At 27.4% G+C, this 23,980-nt stretch overlaps 1 protein-coding gene and 1 long non-coding RNA gene across 8 annotated transcripts; one reads left to right on the top strand and one right to left on the bottom strand.

The window, feature by feature from the left end:
- On the bottom strand, nucleotides 1-23,980 carry LOC136081628 (uncharacterized). Of its 5 annotated transcripts, none has more exons than XM_065799150.1 (6): nucleotides 23,826-23,964; nucleotides 2,068-3,981; nucleotides 1,718-1,909; nucleotides 1,465-1,608; nucleotides 1,071-1,241; nucleotides 1-882 (listed from the first exon to the last, which is right to left on the bottom strand). In XM_065799150.1, exons 3-6 carry the CDS (start codon nucleotides 1,907-1,909, stop codon nucleotides 418-420), a joined length of 972 nt encoding a protein of 323 aa, XP_065655222.1. In that variant the 5' UTR covers nucleotides 2,068-3,981; nucleotides 23,826-23,964; the 3' UTR covers nucleotides 1-417. The 5 variants fall into 5 exon arrangements, with proteins under 5 accessions (XP_065655222.1, XP_065655223.1, XP_065655221.1 ...); XM_065799151.1 differs by lacking the exon at nucleotides 23,826-23,964 and adding an exon at nucleotides 4,911-4,957; XM_065799149.1 differs by lacking the exons at nucleotides 2,068-3,981; nucleotides 23,826-23,964 and having other exon boundaries at nucleotides 1,718-2,014.
- LOC136081627 (uncharacterized) lies at nucleotides 16,550-17,930 on the top strand. Of its 3 annotated transcripts, XR_010638959.1 has the most exons (5): nucleotides 16,550-16,656; nucleotides 16,765-16,861; nucleotides 17,082-17,147; nucleotides 17,271-17,595; nucleotides 17,740-17,930. It is a non-coding gene; the product is annotated as an uncharacterized LOC136081627 (long non-coding RNA). The 3 variants fall into 3 exon arrangements; XR_010638958.1 differs by lacking the exon at nucleotides 17,740-17,930 and having other exon boundaries at nucleotides 16,563-16,656; nucleotides 17,271-17,706; XR_010638960.1 differs by lacking the exons at nucleotides 16,765-16,861; nucleotides 17,740-17,930 and having other exon boundaries at nucleotides 16,565-16,656; nucleotides 17,271-17,706.

The raw sequence follows: 23,980 nt of genomic DNA on the forward strand, positions 1-23,980 counted from the left end.
TTAACAACTAAATGATTTTGCTTAAATTAAATTAATAATATTAAAAGTTATTTAAAAATATATATGAAGAATAAAATAACTAAAAAAAAAAAAAGATGAATAAATAATAAAACAAATTTAAAAAATAATTTAACTGGAATCACTACACGAGTCAGTGTTTAATTTTCGAATTTTTCTAACAGGACTGTTTAAATCATTTGTTAGAGAAGAATTTCTCTTTCTTGTTGCAAAATATCGATCTTTAGATTTTCTCAAGTGTTTCGCAATTAAGGTAGTCATACTGGATTCAGTGGCAGTTGGAAATAAACAATAAGCTGCATCGAAAATCAAACTTTCGACTGGTCCTATAAACCTACGCTTTTTATCTGCACAAGTTCGATTGATGCTGCAACATAGCTTGTCTGTTATGCAAGTTTTTTAAGCATTTTTTAAAAAGTCACTTACATTTTTCCCACCAATTTGCTTCATCTTTCTGCAAATGATATCTTTATCATTAGAGTGAATTTTTTTTTTTTCTAGTGAATCAAACTCTTCAACTGAATTTGCTGGTAAATAATCTATATTTATATTTTCGTTATTACCATGGTTAGTGTCTAAAAGTGAACGTATGGTACGCATTTCGGTTTCCAACCCACAAACTTTTCTGTACATGGCATTCACTATAAATTGAATGCCTTCAACAGTATTGGGTTCAACGTTTGCTTTCAGAATAAAGTTATTTATTTGGTCTATCCCATTTTTTTGAGATGGCAAAGAAAAGGAAGAAGATGAATGCAATAGTGGTTGAATTTGTGAAACAGACTGCAACTCTGATGGAGACACTGTCTGTGTAACTGGCGAGTCATCTACTTGATCCATTGAGGCAGAGACAGACAGAAGGTTCTAAAACAAGATTAACAATGATTATAAATACTCTTAAATGATATAAAAACTCTATCACTATATTCTAATTATTTTATACTGATTCTTTCATTTAAAAATGGTAACTAAAAAAACAACAAACAAACCATTCAAATGAAACCAAATAAAAATTTTCACAAATGGGATAAAAAATTGTTAAAAATGTATACTGAATTGGAATTGGGGAGCTTTGGTGGCTCCCACAACGGCCATGATGGTAAAGACGGTTCTTCAGAAAGGCTTTTTCTTTTCTCTTTCCGTTTTGTAGATTTATAGGAGTTCTCTTGTTTTTTTGATGTATTAAATTCAATTTCTACTTCTGATTCTGCAGTGAGAATATGCTACAAAACAAATAACTTTTTTAGTATTTGTACAATCATAGTTTTATATGTACAATAAACGTATACAAAAATCTATATTATCAAGAAAGCCCACCAGAAATCAAAATAAATTTAGATCATAAAAATTAAAGTACCTAAATTAAATATTCAACACATTTTCTGCAATACTTAGTATATTGATTACAATATAAATAATTTATTAAATTGGTTTAAAAACACTCACATTCAATGGTGGAATGCTCTGCCTTTTGGTTTGACCCACACGATCAATAAGTCTAAGGAGTCCGTTTTTAGGAGTAAAATTTTTGTTTACTACAAGTTTTTGAATTTTTTGAATAAGCAATTTCGTATCAATTCCAACTGAAACGTATAAAATAAATAAAAAATACAATTTTGTAAGATTAATTTACTTTTAAAAAATGTTACTACTGAAACACTTTTTATTTTTTAATTCCAACAGGGTGTAAAATACTTATCTGTAATATGCATGCCGCATTTATACCATCCTTATGCATTGCCTTTATTTGAAGGTCATCTTCCGTTAATGTTTGACCACGAGATCTCCAATCATCCATAGACCAATTTTTTAGTTTCTCTGACATTATTATGTCACAGTTTTTTAATTCCAGAACTTCACTGTCACAATACAAATATACAATATAATTCATCTGAAATAAAACATTTGCAAAATGTAACATAAAAATTATACATTTATTATTTAGAAAATACACAGTTAAAATAGTATAAAGACTTCAAATGAATTGATATATTTTTAAAAAATTAAAAAAAAACTAATCAAGTTCTGTAAATAAATTAAAATTATAACCCATAGCAACTTTAAAACTTTAGTTTAATTTGCAGACCAATGGGATAATTAGAAAGTAGTTTTCCCTACAAATAATCATGATACATTTTCGAATGGGTCTAACATTATAAGCATGTGTGCAACTTTTCTGATAATATCCAATTCTAAGGACTTTTGATGAGTACGGAAATGTATAAAGTGGCTTCACATAAGATAAAAGAATTCCAGATATATGTAAACAGTCAAGACTTGTACTAGTGCATAAAACAATGGAACCATCATCAATAACAAAAGCACAATCCGGCAGATCAGTAGAAATCTTTACAGTGTTCAAGTGATTATTAGTTACTGATCGAAGATCATTTAAGCAAACAATTGCGTGTTGAAAAATGTTTCTACCTGTTTTAATTCGTCTTTTTAATAAACCCAACATATTTTCGAATTGAAATGCAGAAAATGAGTCCAAAGGTCCATATTTTACTACAAAAAAAGCTAGATGAATTAACACATGCACATTATAGACCATAGATCTTTTGCTAAATAATATAGGCATAAATTCAACAAATTTTTTAACACACTCAGATGCAATAACATGATAAGCAACATATTCATCAGAAGCCAAAACATACATGCTGAAGTGCAACATAATAAAATGGTCATAATACCGATCTGGCAATTTATCATGTAAGAGAAATGGTCCAAGATATAAAACAAACTGTCGAAATTCAGAGGCTTTCCAGTTTTTAAAATTAACCAAAGAACTAAGTTTTCTGTGGAATTCTGATGGTAAATACTTCCTTATATCATCGATTTCAGCGGATAATTTACTCAGTAAATGTTGTGAAAGTCTACAAGATAAATGCAGAAAAGGTACTTTAGTGAAATAATATGTGCATAACTTTTTCACCACACCTTGGAGTACCAGATGCATATATTCTGGAGGACATGACGATTGCAGTCCACTTAATTGAGGAATATTCAAAAGAGGTGAAGGGCCATGCTGATTATTTTCTGATATACTTTTGTAACTTTCATCAGAACGTGGTGTACAATTCTGATCTGTAAAAATAATACGATTGTAACAATACTCACCTTTGATATTACAGTACCCACATCCGTAGTATGCATTGTGATTAAAAATATTTTGAGCAAATGAACGTGCAGGGGTATCGCAGATAAAATCAACATCAGAAATAACCATTTGTTGTCCTTTCAAATCAAAAGGAACACTTAAAATTTGCAATTCATCAACCAGTTGTTTAAGATAAAAATTCAAATTTGGTTTTTCTACACCACAGTGCAATGCTACAGGAAGTGCACCAATATGATTATAATCCCTAAATGACATTAGAATTGGCCAAAATGATAATTTAGAAGATTTAAAAACAGGCAAACCATCTAAATTAAAAAACAGTCGTAATTTTACTATGCCACTGTTGCCATTTTTATTTTTTAAACTTAATTGTAAATTACGATGGTCCATGCAATACAATAAATTGTCTTTGACGCCAATATATGACATCAAATTTTTTTTTCAATTCTTTTTACCCAATTTTTAGACTGGTTGTAGGTTATTGACTTAGCTTTAAGTGTAGTAACAGATAATGGCAAAGTTTTATCATAATTGATGTTTAATAACTTTAAAAGAGCTTCCATAGCATTTCTAGTCAGATTATATCTTAAATAAAAGTCCAAAAGCTTTTGATTTATGTCGTAGATTTTTGATGTCATGCTAATGTCATTGTCCTTATCAGATGACTCATCTGAACTAATTACGTCGCTAGACTCAAATGAAATATCATTATTACAACTTGCATCACATTCATAATCATCAATTATTTTATTTTCAACTGCTTCAATGTTAGCATCTTCAATTAAAGATGCTCTAGCATTTTCAAAACTTTTTTGACGAGCTGTTCTTAACGACCTGATGAACTAAAAATGTAATTTTTATATTTGATAATGCTTTACATATATTTAAATCTATATAAAAAGAAGAGAATACACACACACACACACATATATATATATATATATATATATATATATATATATATATATATATATATATATATAATACATGTATTTTATATATATATTATATATATTATTATTACATATATTATAATATATGTTATATAAAAATAATAAAAGTTAGTTAAAAGTAATATAAAGCAATATAATATACGTAAAGTATTATCAAAAAAATAAACAAAACTTAATATATATATATATATATATATATATATATATATATATATATATAAATTTAGTACTGATATGATATTTATGATATTATATTATATAAAAAAGATCTTATATATATATATATCTCATAAATTGTATATATATATATATATATATATATATATATATATATATATATATATATATATATATATACACAACATCATAAATATCCTATGAGATATAGAGTAAAATGGGTTAAAACTGAATAGCAAGGGAAACACTTATGGAATGGTAATTAATTTTCGTTAAAAATGAAAGTGTTTTGAAAAAAAATGGCGAATATTAGGGTTTTTAATGGGATTTTTTACAACTTTGACTTCGAATTAGAGCACTTTCTGTTGATTTTCAGGTCTACGTTTATATATTTTTCTGAATCAGCATAAAATTCTCTATCATAATCAATCATTAAAAAAAAAAAGGATGGGGGGTGGGAAAAACTGCAGTAGCGCCACACTTATGAAAATCTTTTAACTTTGATTACATTAGGTTTTAAACAAAAATATTTAAAAATTATTTTAGTTCTTTATTATAAAGAATTTTGTGCTGTTTCTAATGACATAAAATAAACAAAAATCAATTGTCAATAGTAAACTGACTGCGCTTATCTATCTTACCAACATCTTTTTCCACAAGTCTGGAACAGTGCGCCGAAACTACAACTGTATTAAAATATTTCGACTTAAAGGCCGGGTGAATAAAAATGAGCAATTTTTATCAAGTTTTTATTAACGTAAAATTGACCAATTACTAAGTATACTGCTTACCTTTACGTAAACAAAAATATAACGAAAGCTCCTAAAGTTTTTATTCACGTAAAACTGACCAATTACTGATTAAAAGCAATTTGTGTAGCTGGCTACAAGATAGCCACAAATCAATAGCTAGTTGATAGCTACATATCGCAGTTTTTAATAAAGAGATTGTATTATAATTGCTCATCTTTATTTACCCGGCCTAAAATCAGTAGCTAAAAAGCTGCGATATGTCGCAATCAAATCGATTATTAGAGTCCTATTTACAGTAGCAACCAGACAATCTCTAATGGCCTTATTATAAAAGGACAAAAATAGACTTCGACAAATATTTTTTAATGAGGTATAGAAGATCTATTTAATATATAATTTGGACTTATAACGAGTAATTAAATTTTCACTGCAGCATCTTTTCAAAAACTGAAAACGAGCACAAAATTAAAAATACAATTTTTCTAACAGAAGTTCATTCTTTAATTTTTTGTCCAGCGTATGCTGTTGATTAAAAAGTTAATGTCTATTTAAAAACCTCAAAATGGACTATTTTGTGCTCAATTGAAGTTCATTAATTACTCAGTTCAGTTGTTTTTCAATTCTCAGTGAATATGCGTGAAAATTTATTTTTAAAATGCCCTCTCCAGTTTGGGATTACTTCAAAAAAGTTGAAGGTAAGTTTATCATTTAAAAAATCTAATCAATCCTGATTTTCTTAACATTCTATCCTCAGACTGTGAATCTGACTATGATTGGATCTAAATTTTGGAAAATCAACTATTTGTGTAAACATTATTGTCATATTCCGTCCTAAAATTTGTCACCACTTTAAATTTGTCACCATAAAAGTCATTTTTACCATGAAATAAAATTCAAATATAATGTATCGTATATTTTCTTTTTTGTTTCTAAAGGATTTTTTGGATAATTTAGATTTTATTGGCAAAAATCAATATTTCTGGTTTTATGAAATCAAGTAAATTTAGACAAAATCATAGACACCAAATAGACAAAAAATTATGCTTTGTAGACTTATGAAGTGAAAATTATTTTTTAACTGAGCAATCTTAGGACACCATCAAAAATTTGATAGACACAACAAGGACAAAAAATTAAACATTTGTTGTGTCCATTACAACATACAGAATTGTCTATGTCTGTGTTGTAAGTCTATCCATAGACTAGTCTGGTTACTAATTTACAGAACAAATAAATGAAATGTAAGTTACCGTTTCAACTTGGCCCATCCGTTTAGAGCTTTGAAGAAATCTGGTGCATTCCGAATCATCTGAAGATATTTTAGATGCCATATTTGATATTGATATTGATATTTTAAAAACGATATGAATTGTAGTGTGATAGTGCAAAAAATGAAATAGCGATAAAATTGCAGGCTATGTATAGCAAATTTGAATATGACAAGTTAAGTCGTTAGAGAAATTACGCCAAAAATCATAAAAGTTGTGTAAATTTATGTTGCGTAATTCGGAAGTATGTAAATTAACACTTTTAGACTCGTTTCTTTATCGACGCACTTTTATGATACGCAATTTAATCATAATTATGATTAAATTGCGTATAATAAAAATGATACTTTTATACTCGTTTTTTTACCCACTTACTTTAATGATACGTAATTTATTCATATGTTTGATTAAATTACGTATCAAAAAAGTGCGTGGGTAAAAAAACGAGTCTAAAATTGTTAATCAACATACTTTAGTATTCTGCATTACGGAACACCATGGTGTTGCGTATATGTCACAGCTTATTTCCAGGGACTTTATTACGATATCTCAAATACTAGATATCGTGTCTATATTAACTATAGGTAATATATAGATATCGTGTCTATATTAACTATAGGTTAATATAGGAGCGATATGTAGTTTTTGAGATATATCTCGATATCGTAATAAAGTTGCTGAACAAAAGCTACGATATTTACTTATCAACTAGCAATCTATTTCTGGCTATCTAGTAGCCAGCTAGACAAACGCGATATGTAGCTAGCGTCATATCTTAATACAATCGCTTTCTTAAAAACTGCGATATGAAGCTATCAACTAGCTATCGATTTGCGGCTATCATGTAGCTAGCTACACAAATACGATATGTAGCTAGCGATAAATCGTTATTAAATCGATAGCTTAAAAGCTGCGATACGTAACAATCGAATAGCTATTGATTTATCGCTATCTAGTAACCAGCTACACCAATACGATATGTAGCTAGCGTCTTTTCGTAATAAAATCGCTTTCTTAAAAACTGCGATATGAAGCTATCAACTAGCTATAGAGTTGTGGATATCATGTAGTTAGCTACAAAGCTACGATATGTAACTAGCGATAAATCGTTATTAAATCGATAGCTTAAAAGCTGCGATACGTAACAATCGAATAGCTATTGATTTATCGCTATCTAGTAACCAGCTACACCAATACGATATGTAGCTAGCGTCTTTTCGTAATAAAATCGCTTTCTTAAAAACTGCGATATGTAGCTAGCGACATATCGTTACAAAATCGACATGTTTAAAGTTCAATTATTTTCATAATTATAATAGATCCAACACTAAAAATCGAATTTTTAAAGATGTTAAAGACATTACGAAAGAATAAAATAAGAAAAGAAAAATCGCTAGAAAATCGCTATAAAGCTAGCTAGTCGCTCGCTAGTCGTTAGCTCACTTTCCACCGGGACGGCCTTCTATAATAACAGGTCTTGACATTGCGCAAAATGCCGTAAAAACTGAAGGCCGATTAAACTTTCACTTTTACTTATATTGATATATTTTTATATTAGGTAGGGTGTAGTGGCAGTCAATGTTTCCTAATAATAATTTCTAGTAAAGACGGAAATATAAAATGATAACCAAAAAATTGTTAAAAGATAATCATGTTTTTCGTATTTCAAATTTCATTAAGAATATTTATGTAATATTAAATAGTATCAATAACAAGCAGAACCATAACAAAGTATATATCTATATATTAGAATAATAACTGTGATTTTAATTTTTTTTTCCTAAAAATGGTAACAATAAAAATTACCAACAATAAAAAACACCAACACAAGTTGATTCAAGCAAAAAAAAAGTTTTATCAATATATTTCAACAGGGTAAATATTTACAAATCCAAACATATTGAGAGACATATAGGCTAATGAGAAAATAAAAAACATAACAAGTAAATAGCATAATAAATTACAAAACTAATTTTCACATAAATTATGATAGCTTTAGTATTTTGGGAGTGGTTATTAGTGAGTAATTCTTTAGCAGAATATTAGAATATACTCTGCATTGTTTTTTTGTAATTTTAAATTTATATTTAGCAGCAATGAACTGAAACTGAGTAACACCAAATGTTCTGCATAAAGGGTCAGTAGCACCTTGAAAAAAAAAGCAAAATATTGACCATTAGAAAAGAGTATCAGAAGGAATTTCAAGTTTACCTCTGTTTAGGCTATACAGATAACTTTCATATTTATAATAATAATTGGTAGAATCATCATATATTTTAATTTCGTTTTTTTGCACATAGGCAGCTATGTAAACTATAGCCACTAATGTAGATTTATTAAGTGAGCTTTCAAGATCATGTATATTATCCAGAAGTTCTTTTCCATCAGTAGAAATATCTCTAAAACATATGTCACAAGTATGACCATCGATACCATCAACAGGAATGTCAAGTTGTAAAATCAATTTAGTATGTTGAATATTAATTTTTTCAATTACAGATTTAGCGTTTATAAAGTAAGTACCTCCAGATCCCTGTCGAAGCTTAGAAAAAGCTTTTCAAGTGGATCTGTTGAAAACCAACCAAAGAAGACATACTTTGCTCCATTACTCAACAAAGTTTCTACGAGATCAATAAAGCCATAACATGAATGTGCTATTGCATTGTTAGTATCTAGCGTAAGCTGTTATACACGCTTACCTGTAGGTTTCATAAAATTTGACAGTTCAGCAATATCTCGTAGCAGTTGTAACTGTTGATTACCAACTGAGTGGATTTCTCCGCATAATTCATTTCTAAACCGAATGCCAGCACCAGGTGCTTTGACATTAAAAACATTCGAAAAAAAATTACTATTTCAATAAATACAGCAGTACCTTCAAATTCATAAAAATACTATTTATGAAACTTAGGTCCTCCATTGAGCTTATTTTTGAAGTCAATCGTGTTAAAGTCCTTATACTTGGCAACTTGTAGTCAATACACAAACAATCATATAAACTTCGTCGCATAGCAAAATACTCATATGCTCTACATATAATATCTGAAGTATATAAAACTTCACTAACATTAACTTTTCTCATAGCATTAAGGTGTTCGAATAGAATATTTGACTAAAGCGAACTTTCTTTATTTTTTAAAAATCTAACTGCTTCAAATAAAGCTGATTTTGTTTTTATTAACTTTAATTTGTTTACAGCTAAACATGAAATATTACAAGTTGTGCCATTATGGTTAGCTACAAATGAATAATCATTGAAAATTACTAAAATAAATAATGGAACACCAAGTTTGTACATTTTTGATTGTATGTGTAAACTTTTTTTATTAAGCTGGAAAACAATAACATTGTTATTATCACTTAACAAAGATTGAATATCGTCAAATATAAGTTCATCCTCTTTTAGAAAATCATTTAACTCATTTGGTAAAATGCTTCGAAAACCTCTTGAAGTTACAGTTTTTCTAACTTTACTTGCTGATGTGGCTAAACAACTAGGCGGAATATTTATAAAAACAGATGGTGGGCTTAAAGGTCGTTGCTTCCCATATTTGCTTTCAAAAGGTGCTTCATTGGGCCAATGCAATTGACATACTGCTGTATAGTCTGTAACAATAAAACCAGTTCTTGGGATAGCTTCACTACATCTTTTTCTCTCCTCTAGATTCTTCGGGAATTTATAAATTGATATTTTTGTTGTAGTTGAGTATTGATATTGTAGTTGTAGTTGTATGAATTGATATTTTTGTTGTAGTTGAGATAGTTCGACTTGCAAAGAGATACACAGCATTTTAGTGTATTCAGTTTAACAACTTTGTTGCGCGATGTCAAGGCCTGTTATTATAGAAGGCTGCAGTCACACATAATATAATATTCTGAAACTAATAAACAAACATCTAAATTTCTATAAGTAAATTTATTATTTGATCATTGCCTTCATATCCTATCTTATTTTTATATCATAATCTATTATGGTAATATTTATATAACACATCACAACAATATTATTAAATTTGTGATGTTTAAATATCATATGAACATTCTCTAACATGTTCATATGATATTTGAATATAGTTCTTGAGTATATTATCTGCAAACAATTGACTGATGCAAGTTCAAATGTTGTCAAAAACCAAGCATGCATGGGACACTGCAGTGTCCCACAAGAGAAATGTTGGTTTGAAAGTCAAATTTTCTTTATTAAAAAAAAATATTAAAACAGGGGGGAGATAGGGAGGTTTCTGTAACTTTTTTTAGGTTCCAAAACTTTTAACTTTATATGCAATAAGGTCCTTAAGACTTAAGGGACTTACGAAGTTGAGGAACAAAAACAGGATATTTACAGAAACTTTTCAATTTTTAATCTGGAGTACCACAGTGTAATTGGGAATAAAGTCTCTGGGTCCAGTATTCAAAGTAATATGATCTAAAGTAATATATAAATTAAATAAAATGCTTTAAAATGCATGCAGTTATACATATAATTCCTGATAGTTAACTATACGTATAATTAGTTATACATAAAATTTATTATATAAACTTATTTTTTAAGGTTATGCTTGAACAAATTAGTACCAACTAATTTAAAGTCAAGATTTAGTTCTAGTTCAAGTTATTTGTTCATTGTTTTTGACTATTTTATATTTATATTTATACGACAGTAAGAATATTTATCATTGTTGAATGTGATTTTATTAGTAACTTAATTTTACTATCAACATATTTTGACAACACCCTTTACATTTTAAATGATGACAGCTTTACTTTTCTATTAATGTTAAATTTATTACGCTTCAATAACTCAGATTGAATTTTAACTGAATTATTGTAAGCTTTGTAAGGGTTTGTTGTATATCAAATGGTGTTGTAAATAAAATAAAAATAGTTTGTATATATATATATATATATATATATATATATATATATATATATATATATATATATATATATATATATATATATATATATATATATATATATATATATATATATATATATATATATATATAAATATATATATATATATAAATATATATATATATATATAAATATTTATGTATATATATATATATATATATATATATATATATATATATATATATATATATATATATATATATATATATATATATAGATAGTATTTAGGCTATGGGATCATCCATAAATGATGCCAGTAGATAGAGGGGCAGTGTGAGTTTAACAATAATTGACAATAGGGAGGGGATGTTGAGACCAAAATAATGTCAATTAAGAAACTGAATTAAAAAAAAGTAAAATATTTTTAAAAAAAGTAAAACAATTTATGCTAGCTATGAGCATGTTTTAGAGGTATTTACACCAACAATGTGGTCTAAAAACTTCTTGCCTTTGTTGCTTAAAACTGTAGAGGATCATAGGAAAAACAATTTAAATTCAGAAATTAGCTTACTTATCTGAAAGAACAATTTACGTTTGTTTTTTTTACTTTTAGTACTGTTGCGAATAAATGTATAATTGAACCAGAAAAAATTGATGGTATATGCATTTTTTATATTATATTAACAATTCAGATATACCATCATAATATGATAACAAAAACTGACATCATTTTCAATGGGAGATGGCAAAAAATTGACTGAGATTTATAAAGGATGAAGGTGTTCAATAAACCGGGTCATCATCTGACATCATTATGCATAGATGACCCATGATTTAGGTAAAACAAATAATCAATTTGCCATATTTCTCATTAGAAAGTGTAAGAAAAAAGCATTGTTATGTTGAGAACCTATTGAGCAAGCTTTGACCACTTATTTTATAAATTTGAGAGACAGAAGTGGAAGTGCGAATCGCAAAAGAACTAATAACAATGCTCTAAATTGATTTTAACATTAATATAGTATTTAGTAATAATAAATGAAGTTTACGTGATTTTTATAATTTGTATTTATTTCCATTAATTATCAGTTGTCAGTCTCTATTTTATAAAATGAATTAAAAAACTATTTATTCATAGTATAATAATAATACATAAATACTAGTTTCCTAATGCTATTATCATCACAATGTTAATGGTATTCGTTTTAAAGTGAAATTTTGTATCAATTTTATTGTTTTAATGTTATATATATATATATATATATATATATATATATATATATATATATATATATATATATATATATATATATATATATATATATATAATATACATATATACATATATATATATACATATATATATGTATAAATATATATATGTATATATATATAAATATATATATATATAAATTATGTTAGTGTATTTTACAAATAGAGTGCTCAATGTTCTTAAAGAACAGAGCAATAATTAATTAGTAAAAAACACTTATCTAACTTTTATCTTCGACTTGAAGTTTCACCATTGCTGGATCATCAGGAAGAGTTACTAAATCTCAAAAAAAATTCAATTTATAGAAAAAAATATTTTACAGGAAGTTATAAATTATTATAAAAAATTTTTAATTACTATATTTTTTTATTAACGGGAAGTTATAGAAAGTAATTATGAAATAATTTTCTTTGTAATGGGGATAGTTTAATTTGGTCATTTGTTTTTATAATTTTTTAAGAGGTATTTATTTTCGTGCCTACATTTAGAAATTAATTCACATTTTTTATTTAATAAATTTTCTTGATTTAAATGAGTAATTATTTCAAATTTTTCTTGCAAACATATCATACATTTTTTGGAAATGTTATTATAGGCAGGGGCAGATTTTAGAATAGACCATTGTAAATTAAAATTTTAATTTTTTTCTTTTAAATCCCAAATATATTTTGACAGCATAGTCTCTTTTGAATATTTTTTGTGTTTAAACGATTGTTTGTGGTTGGCATAACGTTTTTTCCATTCCCCCTCGGTTAAGCCAATATATTGTTTATCAGGGTTGTTTTGTGAGGAAACAATGCACTTGTAAATTACATTTTTCGAAAGGCATTTTCCATTTAGAGGGCAATCTATTTTTTGTTTACAATTACAATAATCAGTGTTTTTTTCTTTTATATGTTCATTATTATTTGGGATTTTTTTGTTATTTTTGGTGGTTATAAAGCGTTTGTTCAAATTTTAATTGTATTATGCGGTATGAAATGAATATAAACTTTACTGAAAAACATATATTTTATTAAGTAATTATTTTTTCAGTTCTTGAATAAAGATTATCCTAATGAAATTAGGGTAGTTCTTTAACTATTTGAGGATAATAGAACATCTTAATATAAATATTTTAACAAATTTAACATAAAAAAGTCACAACTTAGCAGCAATTTGGCTTATTAATGCTTATTATACTAACATTACTATTATCATAGCAAATTATTAATGGCTGCAAGTATTTGCCTGATAAATTCTGACTGCAAACTTAAATCATATAGTACAAAATGCAATTTAAATTGATTTTTTTTGCATAAGAATAGTAATGCCTTTATTTTTTTTTCTTTTGTGATGTAATAAAATAAAGATAATAATGCCTAAATATGACTGAAGCCTATATATGAGAGAATTTATGAAAGAAAAACGAAATACTGAAAAAAGAATAAAATATCTTCTTGAAGAGTGCAACATTGTTGATAGAGGGAATTGCGTTCATCTAGATTTAGACATTCAAAAGATTTTTGAAGTTTCTGAAGATGTGCACAGTGATATATTGATGTTTTCAATCACTTTGCCAGAAAATAAATTTTGTTTAAGTAAAGTTGAATCTAATTATTGTGATGTTGACGACATTGCATTTAAAAATAGTTTATACAGTAGTATTGATACTCTAACTTCAATAAAAGATTTATTATATGAGTGGTCATTAAAATACTGTATAAAAGATGATGCTTTAAATGCACTTTTATTTCACTTAAATAAATTTACTCCATCTATACCGAAATGCTGGCAGACATTACAAAAATCTCTTCAAAAATATGTATGGCAGTTGGCACACAAAAACATGGCGTAAGATTATTGGAAACGACTACTATACTTTGTACTGGCATGGCTTTTAAATATAATTTTTATAAAGAAGGTCACCAACTTGAGAGTCTTTCTCCACTTGTTCAGTTAAATTTCCCAATGGTAACTGGATTCCCATTAGACTATATGCACCTTATATGTCTTGGAGTAGTTAAAAAACTTCTAATAAACTGGTGTAAAGGTCCCCGATGTATTAGAATAAGTCAATCTGTTAAAGACAGTATTTCAAATGAACTCATAAATTTACAAAGTTATACACCATCCAATTTTCAACGTAGACCACGCTCTTTAAATGAACTTGAGAAGTGGAAAGCAACAGAGTTTCGATTATTCTGCTTTATGCTGGACCTGTTGTTTTAAAAAGGAAAAATAAATAAAACTATGACTTATTTATTTCTTTGTCAATTGCTATGCACATACTGCTTTCTAATAAAATGGCCAAAAATGAATTGTTAGTTAGAATTTGCTAAACAGCTGCTTATATGGTTTGTCAGAGAAGTACAAATTTTGTATGGGGAGATCTTGGTAACATACGATGTTCATAGCATGATTCATTTAGCTGATGATTGTGTTAACTTTGGGGAGAGTCTTGATCATCTATCAGTTTTTCCTTTTGAAAACTTTTTGGGTTGAATTAAAAAAATGGTGCGAAAATCACATCAGACTGTTGCCCAAATAGTGAATCAATTAGATGAGAGAAAAAAGTTGGATATTTTTCTTAGAGAAAGGAAGGGTAAAGAAATTTCTGCCCAAGTGGTAAATAAAAAGATCACATCAAATCTATGAGACAGAGTTTATTTTATTCAAGGCAAAGGTTTTATTTTAGTAGAAGAGGTTTTGGTAGATCTTGTAAAATGCAAGGCTCTAAATCCTCATTCAGTTCGAAAGTTTTTTCCTGATTGTTTTGAAACATCTTATTTAGACGTTTGTTATGTAAATTCATTAGCCAACCTAAAAACAATTTTTCCGAAAAAGAAAGAACTTTTAAAGAAAGGCTTGATGATACCTGTTTAAAAAGGTGGTTATGCTTTTTTTCTGCTTAGACATTGTGATATTGCTTATGATCACTGATTTCTTGAATTAAAAACACAAACTTTGATTATACTTGCAGACCAACAATTTTTAAAGAATGTCTGTGCATGTGTCATTTTGTAAAATTTGTTGTTAATTTGTCAAATATGTAGTTCATTGAACAAATTTAAAGTGAGTTTAATGCATTTTAATTTATAAATTTTTTGTGTGAAACAAATACTTAGTATGTTTATAGAAATAATAAAATATTTACACTGGTGTTTTACATTAATAAATCTAAAAAGCGTTTTACAAAGTTCATTATTTTTAATCTCTAATGTGTTTTTAATTTTATTTTGTAACTTATATAAGATTGTTTAGAATTAAATTGCACCAGAATATTGAAATTTCATTTGCCATTGTTGAATTTTTAAATGGAAAAATTAAAGAAGTGGAAGTGATTGCTAAAAGTTGGATGAAAAATGATGGGAAATGCTTCTGGCTGCCATTTAAAAATTCCGCTGCGATTTGTAAAGCTGTCACAACCTTGCAGGCATCAACCTCTGATTGGAAGATATACCCTGCTAGGATTTTATACACTACAGGTTTGCATATTACTATAAAAAAATGTAAATTAGATATTGAACTGTATGTTTTGACCAGGGCACTGGAGAGGATAAACATGTGCTGGTGCAAATTTATTTTAGGCCCCCTTTACAATATGACTATTGTCTCATTTACTATCACTTATTTTAAATCCAATATTCCAACGGGCATTTGTTTAAATTATATGTTCTGAATGTCTTTAGAATGTTTAAAAAAGATTTTCAACGATTAAAAAAAGTTTTTTTAACAATGTTTTAGTTTTTTTTTTAAACTTTTATTGTTTTTTAAAAACTAAAAAATTCATTACTTTTCATGGGTTTTTCATTAAAATTCATTAATTTTTATGCGGTGCACCAATTGCACTCCATTCTCATAGGGCCTGCTTTTGCCGCAAACATTTTAATTACATCTTCATTAGATATTGATAAATGATTTTACGTACATAGATTTGTGTTTATGAAGAAGCTCAGTCACACTTAGAGAAAGCAGCAGATACTTCAAATATTGAAACTGACACCGAAGAGAAAAAAGGGACAAAGCAAAAGTAAATTTTACTAAAATTAGTTTTTAACAAATAAAAAATTTTGCAATAAAGAATTACACAAATCATGCACTTTTTTTGTTTATAAAGTAAAGTTTATATTAAAGGAGAAAGAGTTGTGAAAGTGATGAAGATGTTGTGGTTGGTGATGAAGAAAACTATACGGAAGATACTATTTTGATAGTTCAAATAGCTAAAGAACATCTAACGTGATTCCAAATATAGCAGGTTAACTATTTTTGTAAAAGTAAAATAATGGTTTGTTAAAATAAAATGTTTTTTTTTTTACTGAATTATAAATGTTTTTAAATCAATATCAACTCCCCATTTACACAGTGAAATAGCAAGCTTTTCAGTTGCTGAAAATAACAATGACTTTTCGAAAGAAACTAATCTATCTCAAGGGAAAATGATGTTGTCTTCAAATATATTGGTAAAAAAAAGTCCTAATGTTGCTTTTGTTCTAATTAAAATCTGTGTGCGTGTGCAGTAAAAAAATTAATAGAAATCAGAACTATATGTTATAGAATATAATTTTGTTGACAAATATTTTATAAATATATGTTTGTTGACAAGTTTAAATAAAAACCACTATATAACGTTTAAAAATTTTATTTAATTTTTGTATGTATAATTTATCTATACCTGGGTAGAAAATGGCTCTAAAAATTGTGTTTTGGATAAAGAGGATAGCAAAGAAAGACATTTGTCTTGCCAGGGTAAATTAAATAAAAGTTTTATTTATTTTTTCCATTTAGGTAATTTTTCATGGTTAATTTTTTACAAAATATTTTACATAAATAATAATAAGATTGTTTATTTTACTACATTTTTTTTTAAAGATTTTCAAAAAAGATTTGCGTTGAGTTGGATGGCAAAAATAGATAAAAGAGAAAAGTGATTCAAGATTCAATTTTAAAAATCCATGTATTGAAATTAAGATAATTTCATTCATATAGAATGAACATAATATGTATTCTGACCCTTAAGTAATTTTTATTTTTTTAATAATAGATGAATTCTCTTAGTCCTTGTGGAGGTAATATAAATCGGCTTTTGCTTTTGGAAAGTTGTTGCTGAGTGAGGACGCTGGGGCCTGTTTCAATGTCTCGGGTGGTTCATTGAAGATAAATTTTAAAACATACACCCTGTATCATATGATAGTGGGTAAGAATGGTTTTATGCATTTTTTTAGATTTTTTATTTCACAGGAAATATATTTTGTTTATCCTAGTCAGTTATTTATGTAACTATTTGCTATAATTTCTGCAGCTTGATTTTTTTCAAATTTGATTTGAATTTTTGATTTAGATGCGATTACACGACAGCATCTTGATGCAAAAATTTGCGAATGTTATTCAGGCATTTCGAAATTTTTAAGGCAATCAGGAACACGACTCAATCGAAAAGTTTTGAAAATGAACAATGATGCAAACGCTAAATAAATTGTTTGAAAATGTAAATTTTGTGTTAAATTCAATAAAAAACTTTCTTACTTAATGCAGTGCTTACTTTCTTTCATTATTCTTTTGAGTTAGTTTTGAATTGCTCTATCAATAAATTTTTTTTGCTAAATCCTTTATTTACAGCCTGTTTTTTACAAAACAAATAAAGATTTGATGTATAAATTTTATATACAAATATAAATATGTATAAATTTTATATACAAATATTTTATATATATATACATACATAATATATATATATATATATATATATATATATATATATATATATATATATATATATATATATATATATATATATATATAAATTATAAATCAGTAGAAAATCACTTAAAAAACAAAGTTTTTTTTTCATTTAACACTGTGTTTCATTAATAAAAAGACTCATCAGAAATACTGAGTTTTTATTTCGTAAACTGTTGATATATATTTTTTTGATATATGCATCAAAAAGCGATATCAAAATACCGTCGGCTATTATAAAAATCAGTGTTGAATCACCAAGAAAAAATGATTGTTGATTAAACGTTGAAAAGCAACATTCGATCAACGTTTTTTGTAAACACCAAATCAACGTTGATAAGTGGCTAACATTTTGGACAAAAAATCAATATGGAATCAATGTTGACGAGAAACATTAAATCAACATCAAATCAACGCCTCATTTTTTAGCGGGTATAACTTACTTTAATGGTATTTCTGTTAAAAATCTTATGTAATTTATTAAAGGGAGGAAAATGTTTGTCTACTAATTTTAGAAAAATTTAAAACATTTTTGCTGTACGGGGGGTTGAACCAAATTATGTTTCTATTTCTATTACGCTTTTTTGCAATTTTCTTTTCAAATTTTAGCTCGAAATTTTGAAAGCCACTTTTTTTAAGGGCATCTTCATAAACGCGTTTAGAGGAGTTAAAAATATTTTCATTAGAAGAGTTTTGGTTTAGCCTATTGTTAATTGAAATTGGAATTTGCTTTAGAATTTGAGGGGGATGGTTCGAATTTACATTAATATACAATAATTCGTCATTAGGTTTTTTGTAGGGCTTATAGGAACTTTCTGAGAGGTTAAATGTGACATCAAGAAAATTCACTATTTTTAAATTTATATTTATTTCAATTAGGAAGCCAATATTTTTAAAAACTTTAATAATATCTTTTCTAATTTTATCGAGTTGTGGCCCTGATTTTTTATGCATTATTATTAAACCGTCGTCGCGATAAAGACCTAATTGATTAATTTGGATTATTTTAGCTAGGGTATTTAAAATATATAAACCTACAAATTCGCAAATTTCTGCTCCGTCGTAACTTCCCATTGTTACATCAAAGCATTCGTGCGTGGTTTTTTTCTGCAGTGCTTAATTATACGGATAGTGTCCTCAGTAATTTCTAAATGGGATTTTCCAAATTCTATTGTTTTATCTAAAATTTCTGCTGTAATTGAGGGGTAAAAATCAATAATATCAAATTGTATAAATGTGCATTCATTTTTATTGTTAATTTTAGAAAACCAATCTATAACATCAGTGGTATTTTTCCACTGATGTAAACCTAATTTTTTCCGAATAGAGTTATTAATTTTGTCTAGTTTACTAACGTGCCCTAGTTCACTTTTTGAAGGTACTAGTAGAGTACAAAGGAGTTTATTTTGAAAATTTGGTTTGTGATCTTTTAGGGAAACAAACGCTTGAGCTGGTGCAACTGATTCAATTCTCGCATCTAAATTAATATTTTTGGCGATGTTTTGAGCTTCTAAATTAATGGCGTTTTCCAGGTTTTTTAGTGCTTTTGTATAATTATTAGAAATATTATCGCGCAGTATTTTTTGATGAGTTTCTGGGGTAATTTGGTAAATGTTACTTGTTTTGTCAGCAAAAACTAAAATATTAGGGTTCAATTTTATATTATTAATGTCTAACTTTAATTGTTTTTGGAATTCATTATTTATGTTTTGGAATTTTATAGTTTTAATTAAGTGTAATAAATCATTTTCAAAATTTTCCAGGTCAGAAATAAATGGTGGGGCGTTTTTTGTTTTGAATCCATAATTTTCATTTTGTTTTTTTTCAATTAAAGGGTTTTTATTTTTTTCAGATTCTAAGAAAAAATGGGTTTTCCAACGAATTCTTTTATATATATATATATATATATATATATATATATATATATATATATATATATATATATATATATATATATATATATATATATTATTTTTACTTTATTTACAACACCATTTGATATACAACAAACCCCTACAAAGCTTATAATAATTCAGTTAAGGGGGAACACTCCTCAAAAAAAACGTTTTTTTTTATTTATTTTTTTTAGCTATTCTAAAAGTAAATTTATTATAAAATTAAATGGTGAAAAAATTATTCAAAATTAACTTTTATTTGTAAAATAAATGACATTTTTGTATGACTACCTGTTTGCAATTCTCACCTAGCAACGCCCCTAGTTACAAGAAAATTATCAATAAAATGCATATAGTCCCCTCTTTATGCCGTTTTTTTTTGCAGTTTCATCATAAATACTTTCTACTATTTCTAAAGCCATGATTCAAAACCACATATTTAGAAAAGTGTTTTATGTGTTGTTCATTGTAAGTCGTCTTTTAAGCTGCTAATTTACACACGAGTGAAGAAAAATGGACAGCTTTAAGTCGAAATATAGTTGTGGTAGAGTTAAATTTTCAACGAAACGTCTTAAGAAACGTAAATGTACATTTTATGGTTTAAGAAAACAAGAAAAATGTGTAAATATTGATGTAAATAGTGTTAATAGTAATGGTGTAAATATGACAGACTCTGTTGATAATGTTGATAGTGAAAGTGTATTTGCAAGTGTATCAAAAAGAAAAGTAAAACCAATAACAGTACCGAGTAAACACTCAAAATGTGTCAGTGGCTACAGATTTGTTGATATGGAAATTCTTGCCTCCGTATTTGATAAACTTGGATGTCCAGAATGTTTGCAACCTCTGTTGTCTTTAATCGAGAATAAAAAGTCTTGCAAAGGATTTGCATCAAAATTATCTATAGGTTGTATTTGTGGATTTAAATTAGACTTTTACACATCAAGAAATGTAGAAGGATATGATGTTAATAAAAGAGTGGTATATGCTATGAGAACACTGGGTCAGGGCCAAACTGGTCTACATTGGTTTGCCACTCTTATGAATATGCCAAGAGGAATATGTAATAAAAGCTACAATGTTATTGTACATAAATTAGTAACCGCAGCGCAAACAGTATCTAATGAAACTATGCATGAAGCTGTACAAGAACTCAGGAAAGGCAAATCTCCTGATGAGGTAGTTGATATTAGAGTTTCTGTCGATGGAACATGGCAAAAAAGGGGATATAGTTCCCACAATGGGGTTACGGCAGCATTGTCCATAAAAAATGGGAAGGTTTTAGATGTCGAAGCCTTATCTAGGAAATGTAAAATATGCGATGAAAATCGAAATATCCTCAATTCAAAGCAGCAAAACCAAGCAGAATTAAAAACACATGTTTGTAACAAAAACTATGATGGATCTGCTAGTGGAATGGAAACTGTTGGTGCTGTAAATATATTTAATCGCTCTCTTGAGAAATTTAAATTACGGTACACAGAATATTTGGGTGATGGGGATAGCAAGAGCTACACTACTGTTAAAAGTACATACAAGGATGTTGAAGTAATTAAATTAGATTGCGTTGGACATTTTCAAAAGCGTATTGGATCTCGCTGTCAGCAATTAAAAAAACAAGTCAAGGGCTTAAATGGTAAAGGCCGTTTAACAAATGCTACAATTGATAGATTACAAAATTATTTTGGTATTTCTATTAGACAAAATTGTGGCAACCTTGAAGGTATGAGATCCTCAGCCTTAGCAAGTTTATTTCATGTTGCATCTTCATCGAAAAATAATTATTATTATCCACATTGTCCGGTCGGTAAAGATAGTTGGTGTAAATACAATCGAGATAAAGCTAATGGTACAAATGAGTATAAACCAGGAATAGGTCTTCCTATTGATATTATTCTTAAATTGAAGCCCATTAATGTTGAATTAACATCAGATTCTTATTTAAACCGTTTACTTCATGGGAAAACCCAGAATCAGAACGAAAGCTTTAATGCAATGATATGGTCCAGAATACCTAAGTCAAAGTATGTTTCGCTTACACAGCTAAAGTTTGGACTCTATGATGCTATTGGAGCCTTTAATATAGGATTAAAGTCTAGTATTTTAATATTTGAAAAACTACTTATGATACCAGGACAGCATACCATTTCTAGTTGCAATTACTTGAACCGGAGAAGAATCAGGATGTCGGAGTATAAAAACAAAGATACCATCAAGAAGTGTAGGAAAATTTTGAGAGGACGCAAACATAAAAAATCTGATAAATTTGATCAGAAAGAAGGAAATATGTATGAGGCTGGTTTTCATGATTAAAAACTATAGTTAACATACTTTTATATATGGTATTTTTTGAGTTACTATTGTTTTTATAACATTTTTTTTTCCAATTTTATCTTTATTTGCATTTTTCTCAGAACGCTGGTTTTTAATCTCCCGGCAAAGATATCTTGAAAACCGCTTGACCAATTTGTATGAAATTTTCAGGAAGGCTTCCTTTAATAAAGATGTATACAATGAACAGACAACTTTTTCAAAACATTTTTTAAACAGAAGAAATATTGAAAAACGTATGTGATTTTTGTGCTAAAAATTATTTCTACAATCAAACATGGATAACACCTGGTAGAAAGGTTGTTAGAAAAAACTGTCTGCTTATTGCATAGATCTGTCAATATTCTATAAGTTTTGAAAAAATCAGCTAAAAATATTATTCTAATCAACTCCAATCTTTGCCAGGGCGAGGGAACTAATTTCACTTTTTTCCCTAGTTACCAGGTTGCCATGGCAACAGGGTGCCATTATTTGTTATAAATCTTCCTAACATTTTATGTCCTCCTATTTGAAACATATAACAACTTTTGTAATGCTATATTTTAGAAAATAAATTTTTGAGGAGTGTTCCCCCTTAAGATTCAATCTGAGTTATTGAAACGTAATAAATTTAACATTAATAGAAAAGTAAAGCTGTCATCATTTAAAATATAAAGAGTGTTGTCAAAATATGTTGAAAATAAAATTAAGTTACTAATAAAATCATGTTCAACAATGACAAACATTCTTACTGTAGTAAAAAATAGTACTAACTGATAAATTTGAACAAACAAATATAAAATTAACAAAAACAATGAATAAAAACTTGAACTTGAACTTTAACTAAATCTTGAATTTGAATTAATTGGTACTAATTTGTTCATGCATAACTTTAAAAAATAAGTTTTTATAACAAGCTATATGTATAACCAGTTATACATATAGTTAACTATCAGGAGTTATATGTATAACTATATGCATTTTAAAGCATATTATTTTATTTAAACATTACTTTAGATCATATTACTTTGAAAACTGGACCCAGAGGCTTTATTCTCAACAACACTGTGGTAATCCAGATTAAAAATTGAAAAGTTTCTGTAAATATCCTGTTTTTGTTCCTTAATGCAGTTCGTAAGTCCCTTAAGTCTTAAGGACCTTATTATATCTAAAGTTAAAAGTTTTGGAGCATAAAAAAAATCTCCATCCAATTTTTTTTTTTTTTTTAATAAAGAAAATTGGGAATTCTTTGACTTTTAAACCTGCATTTCTTTGTGGGACACTGCAGTGTCCCATGTATGCAAGATTGGTTTTTGACAACATTTCAACTTGCATCTGTTAATTGTTTGCAAATAATTTACTCAAGATCTATTTTCAAATAACTATTATATTATCCTAATAATACGTCTATTTGCACAAATCTTAATCTTATTCTTATTATTATACTCTATAAAGAAAGATAAACATTATTCGTGGTACTTACATACTTGCTTGCCATTCTCTATACTAATATAAAATATTTTCACACAATATAAACGCAATGCAATGTCGATTTAAAAATTTTCTTTTAGTTTTTTTTTTAGATTCCAGCTTTCAAATTAATTCCCATGCAAATCCACAGGAAACCCACGTGGGATT

The sequence above is a fragment of the Hydra vulgaris genome, chromosome 06, assembly GCF_038396675.1.
Source record: "Hydra vulgaris chromosome 06, alternate assembly HydraT2T_AEP".
Lineage (NCBI taxonomy): Eukaryota > Metazoa > Cnidaria > Hydrozoa > Anthoathecata > Hydridae > Hydra > Hydra vulgaris.